The sequence below is a fragment of the Rhineura floridana genome, chromosome 8 (genome assembly GCF_030035675.1).
Source record: "Rhineura floridana isolate rRhiFlo1 chromosome 8, rRhiFlo1.hap2, whole genome shotgun sequence".
Classification (NCBI taxonomy): Eukaryota; Metazoa; Chordata; class Lepidosauria; order Squamata; family Rhineuridae; genus Rhineura; species Rhineura floridana.
Genome location: NC_084487.1, coordinates 25,152,441 through 25,164,614, shown reverse-complemented (window position 1 = coordinate 25,164,614; position 12,174 = coordinate 25,152,441). Strand labels below are relative to the sequence as shown.

Here is a 12,174-nt window from a genome sequence, read left to right as displayed (position 1 = left end):
AATTGGCTTTAAAATGGGGAATGAAAGCCACCACATTAGCGGAACGCCGGGAAGTGAAGCACCGGTAAGCGGGGCCCTACTGTATATGTTGCACCCTTTCTCCCAGAAGAAGTTCAGGGAAAATGCATTTTGCACATGCTCAGATCCACTCTATTACTGGATGTGCTTAGCCCTGGCATTGAAAACTAGTTCCATGGTTAAGCTCTGGCTATATCTAAGCCCTAGTGATTAATGTAAAAAGTTGTTGGGAAGGCTTCTAGAACTTCCCTGGGTATCTTATTCCATTATCTGCCTGTTCAGAGGGTGAACATATCTGGAACTTGCAGGGGGAGCAGGCACGGGGAGGCAAAGTTGTAGTGAAAAAGCAGTGTATGGGGAAAAGGTTAAGCACACCCACATACCACTCAGATTATTTGGTGAAAATCCTTCCTCCCAGCAGCTTTCTGTAACAAAAGCTGATCCTGAGGCAGGGATGGGGAACCTGTGGCCTTCCAGATGTTGTGGGTGTCCGACTCCCACCAGCCCCAGCCATCAGACCACCACTTGTCACGGATGATAGGGATTGAAGTCCAGCAACATTTGGAGGTCACAGCTTCTGCCCCCCTGCCCTAAGGTTTAGGAATTCCCAACTCCCAAGCCATTATCCCTCTAAAAGAGCCCGGGGGGGGGGGGGAAGGGGAGCATGGGAAAAACTGTCCTAGAGAAGAAGGTGGGCAGCAGATTGGCATGCTGTAGATGGCAAATGGCTTGTTCTGACATGCTTTGGGAGCTCCCCAGAGCGCCCATGAGTTTGCCTACAGGCAGTGGAAGGTTGTCTACTAGGGAAAATGGGGCACTGCCCCACCTACCGCTGTCTGCCCTTAGCCAACCCCCACCCACCTGCCTTCCTATTTACAACCAGTTCAGGGGATGGCACTGCTTTTCAGCTTCTTCTTCTTTAGTCTCAGTGTTGCCCATGTAGAACTCAGCAGGGAGGAGGATGGGGACAAAACTACACTTATTTGGCTCTGCCTCTCATTGGCTCTGGCTTCACTTACTCTTTGGGCTGCCTGCCTTCCACCCCACCAGCCCCCATGGGCACCAGCCGCTACTGCCTGCAAGTGAAATCTGCAACCAATCCTTCTCTGAACTCTCTTTCTTTAGGGTTTTTTTTCTTTCTGTGTTGCTGGGATTCCCAGTCCAGCCAAGGAACACACTGCATTCTGAATAGGGAAATCTGCCTAGTGTAGAAATGCCACCTCATTGCCTTGTGCCCTACCTGCTTCCTCCCTTCTCCAAAATAGGACATGCTGTGCCTTGCTTCCCTTGGCAAGGAAGGAGGGGAGCCTGGAATAATCACTTTGCTGTCTCCATCATGGAGGGCCTCCAGGAACCTGCCCACCATGAGAATACAGCAGGGCTTCCCCAGGGTGCCATCTGCCCAGCAGTAAAGAGGTTCATTGACAGGCCATTCAGTACTTGAACTGAGGTGTGAGCTGGATACATTGTCCCAAATCCTTTTGAAATGCAACCCTCCACTGGCGGGGAATGGAGAAATCCGGGCTTAGGTTTGATGTGCCCAACTTTGAAGATAATAAAGGCAAGGTGTTAAAAACTACAGCCAGCTCACCCTCCCTTTTCTCTCCCCTCACCCCACCAAAGGCTTCCCAGAGCTGGAAAAGGCCAGTTTCAAGGCACTAATAGATTTCCTCAGAAATTATCCTTTCACCATTCAGGGGAATTGGGGTGTGTTTTGAGAAAGTGTTGTCACCTTTAGATTCTTTATTTCTCCTAGATAAGCTTGCTTACTACAATCACTTTCCTGGTTTAAGGTGCCTACATTGAATGGATGGCTCTCAGGGACAATTGCACATCAGTGATAAGGAGCCATATTTTATTTCTGAGAATATTTTAGGGAAATGCCAGTTATCTTAGAATATCTTGTATTGTTCACCATTTTTTCATTATTAATATTGAGATTGAAATCCTAGGCTGGGGAATAAGCTCTATTGAACTCAATGGGACTCACTTCTATTCTGGGTAGACATGTACAGGACTGAGTAATTAATTACTTACATTCCAGATTTCCTTTCAGACAAGAGTGGAGAGTGGATTAAATTTACAACAAAAATGCAACCAAATCAATGAAACAGCACAACAATACTATTATTAAATTTTAAAATATATATGATTAAATATTATTAAAATGTTTAATGAGTTTTTAAATGGTTTTTTAAAATGGCAAGGTACATTTTAATCTATTTTTCTGCACTCTTAATGTCTATAATTTGAATTAAAATTCTATAGCTAGATTATATATTAAAATGAAAATTGTTCCTGTTCCACTTTCTATCCTGCACAATGACAATTACCAGTGAATGTTTTGAATGTTTACTCTGAAGTAAGTCCCACTGAGTTCAGTGATTACAGTCTACCCAAGATGTTTTTAGAGTCACTTGTCCTTAATCCTATTGGAGATAAGAAGATACAGACCAATGATCCTAAGTACATTTGCTTGGTGTTAACTTAGGGAAGTGATAGGGACAAAATGGGCATCAGAAATCATAAATATTGACAGTTATTAAAATAACATTAAATTACACAGTATTTTCTTTTTCGTTTCCATAGCTCAGTGGTAGAGCATCTGCTTTGTATGCAGATGGTCCCAAGTTCAATCTCCGGCATCTCCATCTAGGGCTTTGAAAGATCGCCTGTCTGTAACCCTGGACAGCTGCTTTTAGTCAGTGAAGACTACACTAGGAAGCTGTGTCTGGTACCTACATTGATGGTGTTGAGAGGCAGTGTGGTGTAGTAGTTAGGACCTGGGAGACCAGGGTTCAAATCCCTACTCGGCCATGAAGCTCTCTGGGTCACCTTGGGCCAGCCACTGTCTCTTAGCCTAACCTACCTTACAGGATTGTTGTAAGGATGAAATGGAGAGGGGAAGAACGATGCATGCCACCTTGAGCTCTTTGGAGGAAAGGTGGGACATAAAAATGTGATAAATAAAATAAATATATAATAACAAAAATGTAGTAAAGGGATTTGATTAGCAATACCTGCAAGAAGCCTTCTAAATAAAAGCAGTGAAACAACCCAATAAAAGCAGCAGCTACCAATCATCCATTAAAAATCTTTGAGAGAGAGAGAGAGAAAAGGTCATGACTCATTGTCTGAATGGTACAAATGTTGGTAAGTCCACCTGGAAAGAGTATCCCATTAGGAAGATGCCACTACTGAAAAGCTCCCCTCTTTGGTTAACTGCCCACTTACCTTCTGAGGATAGGGACACCCAGACGAAGACCTCCAGAGCAGATCTTAAATGTTATTTTATTTATGTATTTTTAACAGGCTTTCTATCCTGCTTAATCATAAAAACCCTCTAGCTGCTTTGCATAAAATATATACAGTGGAGGTTGGCCAATTAGGGCAAATTTATTTTAACATCTTTTTAAAAGATGTTTTAGAGTGTTTTTAGTGTTTTTCTTTGCCACCCTGGGCTCCTACTGGGAGGAAGGGTGGGTTATAAATTTAATAAATAAATAAAATGGGGCACTGCCCCACCAACCTCAGCCAGCTCTCACCAGCCTTCTTACTTGCAACCAGACCAGAGGGAGGAACTGCCTGTCAACTTTCTCAGTCTCATTGTTGCCCTTGTAGAACTCAGCTGGGAGACGGAGAAGAGCAATACCAGAATTAGTTGGCTTTGCTTGTCTTTGGCTCTGGCTCCACCTACTCTTGGACTCCCTGCCTTCTGCCCTACCAGTCCCAATGAGCACTAGCCAGCACTGAATATACATTCAAAATACTGATAAAGTCAGATGTTAAAAATAAGGACAAATTCATCTGCTTGCTGAGAAGCTTAGCGAGGACAACAAAAGAACAGCAAAGTGGGCACCCTTCCAGCTTCACACAGGCCCTGTGTGTATAGCCTAACACAGTAACATGCACTGGGGAGGAGGAGATTATGAGGGCCATGAGATTTCCCAGGATTTATGAATCATTCCCCAAAAGTGTCAGCGCAGGAGTAACTCATCTTGATGGGAGGACAGAGTTGGGAGCCTGCCTTGGGAATACAAAAGGATAATTATGCCACTAGGTAAATCCTGTTGAAATCAATGTGATTTAAATTTGAGTCAAAAGTTTTGACTAAATATGGTTGGATGTAGGGTGAGCTGTAAGCTGAAATATTTTCTGCTTACATGATTTCTGTATGACAACTTTAATGCAGCTCTGTAGAGGCACAATTCAGCCTTCCATTGCTTATTGATTTTGGTTTGTTGCCTAACATAAGAAGAAGAGGGCCTTATGCCAGCTTGGGGGGGGGATTGATTTTTAAAAAGGTTTAAAAAAGTTTTTCTCCAGAAACTCTGATTGGCTGAATCTATTCATATCATCCTTGTAAGATATGTGGTATATATGTGGACAGCCAATGATAGTTACCTAGTAATCCACATAGCAGACTGGGACTTCTGGGATAGTAAAGGGGTGTGTGTGTGGTGGGGGGCTGGCACCATCCACATAAGTCTTATAAAAATAAATACATGCACACAGTTTTTGCAAGCTGCTCTTATGTGATAGGAGAACCAGGCAAAAACCCTCTCTCTATGTGTATGTATTATGTATTGACTTACAGTACTCATAAGCCATTCTACAACAAAGTTCTCAGGGCAGCTCACATCAAGTAGTGAAACAATTTAAAATTCAGTAATAAAAAACAAGTATAAATACAGCATAAAACAGTTGTGGAGAGTAAGACCAGCATATATTTTTAAGATTCACCCTATTTTGCGATTCTAGTTATTTTTAATCATTTTAACACTGTGGTTTTTAAAGTTGTAACCTGCCCTGGGACCTCTGGGTGAAGGGTGGAATAAATGTTAATGCTAATAATACTCATACTAATCATAACGCTAAGTCAGACTAAAAGGACTGGGAAAATAAAAAGACCTTTGCCTAGTGCCACCATAACACCCAGGCAGGCTCCAGGTGAGCTTCCTGGGGGAGGACGTTCCTCAGCTGGAGTGCCACCACTGAAAAGGCTCTCTCTTCTTTCACTATCTGCTGCACCTCGCTCAGGAGAGGGCTCTTGGAAAAGAGCTTCTAAAGCAGATCTTTTCAGAGGAGCACATTCCTGTGCAAACCTCCTCTAAAATTACAATGAAATAAGGTACAACATTTTCTGTTGTGACCATTCTTCTTTATTTATTTATTTTATTTATTATTTGATTTATATCCCGCCCTTCCTCCCAGCAGGAGCCCAGGGCGGCAAACAGAAGCGCTAAAAACACTTTAAAACATCATAGAAACAGACCGTAAAATACATTAAAACAAAACAACATTAAAAACATTTTTAAAAGCTTTGAAAACATCTTTTAAAAAAAGTTTAAAAACATTATTTAAAAAACATATTAACAAGCAATTCTAACACAGGCGCAGACTGGGATAGGTCTCAACTTAAAAGGCTTGTTGAAAGAGGAAAGTCTTCAAAAGGTGCCAAAAAGATAGCAAGATGGCGCCTGCCTAATATTCAAGGGGAGGGAATTCCACAGGGTAGGTGCCGCCACACTAAAGGTCCTTTTCCTATATTGTGCAGAATGAGCTCCCACCTGGTTACATATAACAGGAGTGGGGAACCTTTTTTTTCTGTTGAGGGCCACATTCCTCCGGGGGCCATCTGTCAGGGGCCGCATGCTAACAGTGGACAGGGCTGAAGTGAGTGGTTCCAGAGTTAAAAAATGTGTGAGAAAACTCCCCCGTCTCTTGTTGCCTCTCTTCTTTCAGGCACCCTCTTTCCCCCTCTCTCACCTCCTTTTCCTTCTCACCAGGGCTACTGGGGAATGGACAAATCACTCTTGCCAGACCCAGAGGTCTGAACTGATCTCCAGCAGAGGACTTTTGAAATTACACTGAGGACTGCATGAAATTAGGCCGAGGGCTGCAGTTTGCCCACCTGTGACATATACCCTGCTTGAATGTTACTCCTTGCTTAACTGCTCTATGAACTTACAAATGTAAGAAGAGGTATCAGACCAAAAGCCTGGGGTGTTTTTTGTGTATGTGCAGCATCCTCTTTCCAGCAGTGGCATTCTGGGGAGCTGACACAGTTGGATATCAAAGCATAGCCCTTCCCTGTTGGTTATCCCCAAGAATCTGGTATTTGCAGACACACTGCCTCTTTGTGGCTAATAGCCATGATCGGAGCTCTCTCAAATCCCTGAACAATTTCAGTGTTTATTTTACTTCCAAATACCCGTAGGACATACTCCTTTTAGTTGCTTCTTGAGGCGGCTGAGTATGAAGCAAGACGGTAGGAGCCACAATAAAATTTGCAACATGAATATTTGCATTTTTAGTGTGATTCAGCCACTGCAGGAGGTCTCTTTCAGCCAGAGCTGTGTAATGCCAATAACTGAACTGATCTACATGCTGCCTGGTTTATATAGCACCCAGCCCATCCTTTGTTTGTATCCAAAGCATGGAGTTAATAAGAGGTCCCAAGGGAAGTCAGCTCAAAGGAACAAGGATGGGAGGATGTCTGATGAAGTCAAGTAAACAGAAACCATCAGTCTCCCCACTGCCTGTTCCACCCAGAGATACCAAAACCATGAGTAATCATGAAGCAAATCTGAGGGGCAGGACTGCCACAATTTGGCTCATTAAGATCAGTAAATTAAAAACAACACACAGTTAAATCAGTTGTTCTGTAAGTAACAAAGTCAAAATCCCAATGTGCCTCTAGTGTGCATTCTGGGGCTCCAGTGCATGTAGGGAATTCTGCACAAGCTGATATTGTATTACTTCAGTCTTGAGGAGAGCTCCGTGCACAGATACGGATTCATATACAGAGCATTGTGGGCAACTCCTGCTCATGTGAAGCTCTGCATCCAGACACAGAGCTTTGGATCTGAGTGCTAGTGCTGATATCAAGCAGTTTTGTTATTTGTGGGATATTTGTCAACTGGTTACGTTCTCAAACTGGCAGGGGATGGGGAAGCTAGGACTTGAGGCCCAATTTGGCATGGTGGTATCAGATCTGGGTGATTAAACCCAGATCTGCCACAAATCACAATCTCCCCAGTTTTCCTTAATGCCTCCCAAAAATCAGTAGGATTTTTGTGCGCACTGAATATTCTCAGTCCTCATTGGCTTTTTTGCGGGTGGTGGTGGTGAGGGGATTGACACAGTGGTGCCAAATCCCAGCTACTTTCAAAAATCTTGGATTTCTCCATTAAATTCTATGAGTAGCTCCCACTTCCATCCCTGGGGATATTTAAAAATGGCTTCTCATTGCAAACCAAGAAATGATTTATCCAGACAATGAGATTATTCTCTATACCCTCTTTTTATATGTATGTGTCTCCCTCTGTCCCTACATCACTGCCTGAGCAGCTTCATTGGCTCCTTGTATGCGGTAGGTGGAAAGTGAGCACTTTAGGTAGAAGCGGGGTAGGGAACCTATGGCTCACAGGCTGAGCTAGGCCTGCCAGATTGCCTGATTTGGACCACAATTCATTCCTATATCACATTATGCCAGAAATAGGCTTCTAAGTGGTTTACAAAGTACAGAAGCCAATTTACACTATGTCCATGTGATGATGCCTGCAGACATGTAGAAAGCTGCATGGCAAGGATAACATGTCTACAGAGAACAAGTTGATCCAGGAATCTTGTGTGCACATCTGAATCCACCCTTACAGAGGAGTTAAAGTGAGGAAGGAGCAGAGTGTGGACCTGTCTTTAAAGAGGAGTAACGTTCTGAAGTCTGTACTCTTAGTTTGTGTGACTCTTAAGGCAGCAGAGGGTGCTTCTCTTCCCAGGATGCCTCTGCTTGTTTCACAGTGTGTGGCTGCACTGAAGGGGTCGGAACCAAGGACCGTTGTAGGATGCTGCGCACTAAGCATAATCCTCTGGAGGGATGATGGGCAGGATAATTAAATATGTGTGAGCAATACAGAACTGAAGCTCATGTTGCTGTATAGATTCCTGAACTTTCAGTGTCTGCCTTAACTGAGATTTATGTCTTCTTATAAAATGTAAATGTACTGCAAGTCGATTCCGACGTATGGTGACCCTATGAATAGGGTTTTCATGAGGTTGAGAGGCAGTGACTGGCCCAAGGTCACCCAGTGAGCTTCATGGCTATGTGGGGATTCAAACCCTAGTCTCCCAGGTCATAGTCCAACACCTTAACCACTACACCACACTGGCTCTCATGTCTTCTTATAATCTTCCCCCATTCTCTATGCCAGGTAGCCGAGAGACCGCATTCACTTATGCTGTTAGCGCTGCAGGGGTGGTGAATGCCATCAGCCGTGCCTGCCGTGAAGGGGAGCTCTCCACCTGTGGCTGCAGCCGGACAGCCCGGCCAAAGGACCTGCCTCGAGACTGGCTTTGGGGCGGATGTGGGGACAATGTGGAATATGGCTACCGATTTGCCAAGGAATTTGTGGATGCCAGAGAGAGGGAGAGGAACTATGCCAAAGGATCGGAGGAACAGGCCCGCACACTCATGAACTTACAGAACAATGAGGCAGGTCGCAGAGTAAGTTCCTTTTCTCTTTCCTTGGGAAGAGGCAAGTCTAGATTGTAACCAGTGTGTTGTCTTCTTAATGTGAGATCAGTTTAAGACCAGCAGTTTATTTGAACCTAATAAATATAACTACATAAAATAAAGAGCACACAATTTAAGCATCTGAATCCTGTTTTTTACAGTGGGATTTAAGTGCACCTGACTTTCTCTGAATTGTGCCTGTTCCCCCTCCCCCCCAGTCATCATGGGACCATTCCTACCTGTCATCATCATTATTATTAGTGGTAGTAGTACTAGATATTTATTTCTCACTCTTCTAAAAGTAAGTACCTAGAACAGGGGTGGGAGACCTTTTTGGCTCCATGTTCCACATCCTTATCCAGATTGGCCTCATGGGCCAATCATGTGATGTTACAATGGTGCTGGACAGCCAGCTGGCTACCAAGCTCTTGGAAACCCTCAGCAGTTGTTTGCAAAGGGCTTTAAGGCAGCCCCTCCACTGTCATCTGATACTCTGAAGGTTCACATGGGGGCGGGTGTGTGTATCTGAAATGCCTTTGCAAAAGCTCTCTTTGAAGCAGCCGCCCCTCCTTCTACTTTATGTAGGAACTCCCTTAAAGGAACATTTGAGAGGCTCAAACAGGAGGATGGGGGCTATCTCAAGGCCCTTTGCAAAAGCACTTTTTGAAGCAGCTCTGTGCTTCTCCTTTAAGTGAGTGGGCGGGAGGTGGGAGAGAGGATGCAGGCTCCTTTCTCTCCCCCACCCCCCACTTCTGTCTGCCCAAATGGGAGTGTAGGGGCTATCTTAAAGTCCTTTGCAAAAGTGCTCTTTGAAGCAGCGCTGGGCTTCCTCTTTAAGCAAGCGAGCAGGCAACAGCAGGATGGTGGTGGAGGAGAGGAGAAAGGAGCCTGTAAATACAGGCTCCTTCCTCTCCCCCAATCCCTGCTGCCACCCACCCACTTGCTCGCTTAAAGAAGTGGGGAGCTGCTTCAAACAGCGCTTTTGCAAACCGCTTTAACCCCCACTCATCAGCGAATGAGTGGGGATTAAATCCTGCTGGGAACAGGGCACTCAGCCAATTCAGAATTAAAACCTTGTCCTCCTGCCCATCAGCTGACATCACCAATGATGACAGCTGATGGGCGGATGGGCATGGTTTCGGGGAAAATGACCTCAAGGGCCAAACTGGACCCTCTTGTGGGCCATGATTGGCCCTCATGCCAGAGGTTCTTCACTCCTGACCTAGAACAACATACAAAAAAGGGGGGGAGAATAAAAACCATGCATTGTTGGACACTTAGGATTCTAAGTGACAGACTTCCCTTTGTAGCAGGCAGTGAAAGTTCAACAGAGGAAGCTTTACTCCCGGCACGGAGATGGTAAGGTGCCACCAGTTAGGAACATAGGAAGCTGCCTTATACCGAGTCAGATCATTGTTTGATCTAGCCCAGCATTGTCTACACTGACTGACAGTAGCTCTCTTGGGTTTCTGGCCGGGGTCTCTCCCAGCTCTATCCTGAGGTCCTGGGGATGGGACCTTGGACCTTCTGCATGCAAAGGAGATGCTCTACCACTGGGCTACAGTCCATCCCCTAGAGTAAGGGGAATTTCTGGTGAATTTCTGCTGTGACATTCTGTTAAAATGTGACTAACCACAGCTGGATCAGGGGACCTGAACACAAGTCACGAACTGTTATAAGTGGGAAATAAAGCACACAAATTAATAGAGGGAGTGAGAACAGAGGGAAAGTGTGTATGTGTATCTTCAGAGCACATATACCTGACTTCATCTTATTTATTATTATTTATTTATTATTTGATTTATATCCCACCCTTCCTCCCAGCAGGAGCCAGGGCGGCATTTTCTGATGCAAGGAAACAATGATCTTTGAGTGCTTACTTATTTTGCTGAGAGTATGTAGTTTTTATATTTGTAAGACTCTGTCTGTCTGTCTGTCTAATTTCTCAATGCAAGGTTTTCAAGGTGATAGCCTCCTTCCACCCCCACCACAGCTAGTGCATTAATTGCAATAGTGAGGGATATGTGGAATGTGATTGCATAAATGACACATGAAGATATGAACCTACCAGGCTGTTGGTTCATCTAGCCCACTGCCGCCTATTTTGATTGGCAGCCACTCCCTAGGATCTCAGGGCAAAACTAGTTGAATGGTTGGGGTGCCCCCCCATGACTCCTATCTTGTTACATTGCTGTTAACCGCAGCGAGTACAGGCTTGCCTGCTGTATGTATTTCTGCTTTCAGACTGGGATATTAAGAACATGAGAACATAAGAAGAGCCCTGCTGAATCAGGCCAGTAGCCCATCTAGTCCAGCATCCTGTTCTCATAGTGGCCAACCAGATGCCCATGGGAAGCCCACAAGCAGGACCTGAGTGATACAGTGCTCTCCCTACTTGCGATTTCTAGTAACTGGTGTTCAGAATAGGGAAGGTAGAACATGGCCATCATGGCTAGTGGCCATTCGTAGCCAGTGGCCATTCGTGGCCATTCGTAGCCAGTGGCCATTCATAGCCAGTGGCCATTCGTAGCCTTATGCATTTGTCGTATTCTCTGTGAAAGTCATCCAAGTTGGTGGGAGCGAATTCTATAATTTAACTACATGTTGTGTGAAGAAATTCTTTCTTTTTTGTATCTTCCAACATTCAGCTTCATTGGATGGCCCTGATTTCTAATATTATGAGACAGGGAAATTTCCCAAGTCTGTTCCATGGGATCTCTTCAACTGGAGATAGCTTAAAACCAGGGCATTCTATGTCCAAGACATGTGCTGTGTATTCAAGACATGTCACTGAACTATGCTCCCTACACACACACACACACACACACACACACACACACACACACACACACACACACACACACACGCATGCACAAACAAACTATGAGAGTGAGCAGCTACTTGTGCCATTTTTATCTGTTTGTGGTGGTGGTATTATTTTTTAAAAGACACTAGAGGGCAATCTGTTTTCTGTTTTCTTGCCTGTGCACAAGTGAACCCCCCCCCCCTTTCTGGATTGGAGACCAGGATTTGCTGCAACTGGCATCCTTGATTCCGAAGGAGCATTTGTACACTCTCCCTCCCCCATCCTTGGTGTCTCTGCAGTTCAAGCGATGGAGAGGGAATCTGTCTCACTCCACTTCTCAGGAAGACCCATAAGGGGGTGGGAACGGAACTGTGTTTGCTTCAGTTTTAGACACGGTCCTGACCCCATCATTGCTCCACTGCGCTCTTGAATTTTTCAGGGCCCCGAACTTTTAGCTTTATTGCCCCGTTTGTTTGTCTTTGACGGTTATCTCAGCATGACCTTTCCTTCCATCTGTCTCTTTCTCCACTTGGTCTCCATTTTCCCCTTGCTTCCCACCACCCTGTTCCTTATCTGTCCCCCTCTGGCAGTCCTGCCACATTGTTTACCCATTCAACATGTAGCAGGCCTCAGTCAACAGCCACTCCATCCAGTGCCAAGCAAGGTTTGGCTAATTAACCACACAGGAATTCTCCCATTAATTCCCTTTATATCCCACTTCTTTACAAGGGAAGAATCAGAAAGGAATTTGAGGTGGAGAGGGAAGAAGGACAGATTTTAAACAAATTCCACAACCACACGCTTGCAGATTGAGTCCAGTAGGTCTGTTTTTCAA

General features: G+C 44.7%; 1 protein-coding gene across 4 annotated transcripts in view; it reads left to right on the top strand.

Annotated features, from left to right (window-relative positions):
• Positions 1-12,174, top strand: part of WNT5B (Wnt family member 5B) — a 135,983-nt gene that overhangs the window by 116,583 nt on the left and 7,226 nt on the right. For all 4 annotated transcript variants that reach the window (XM_061638629.1, XM_061638628.1, XM_061638630.1 and 1 more), the window contains exon 4: positions 8,232-8,524. In XM_061638629.1, coding sequence (XP_061494613.1) covers positions 8,232-8,524 — 293 coding nt within the window. The remainder of the gene's footprint in view (positions 1-8,231; positions 8,525-12,174) is intronic.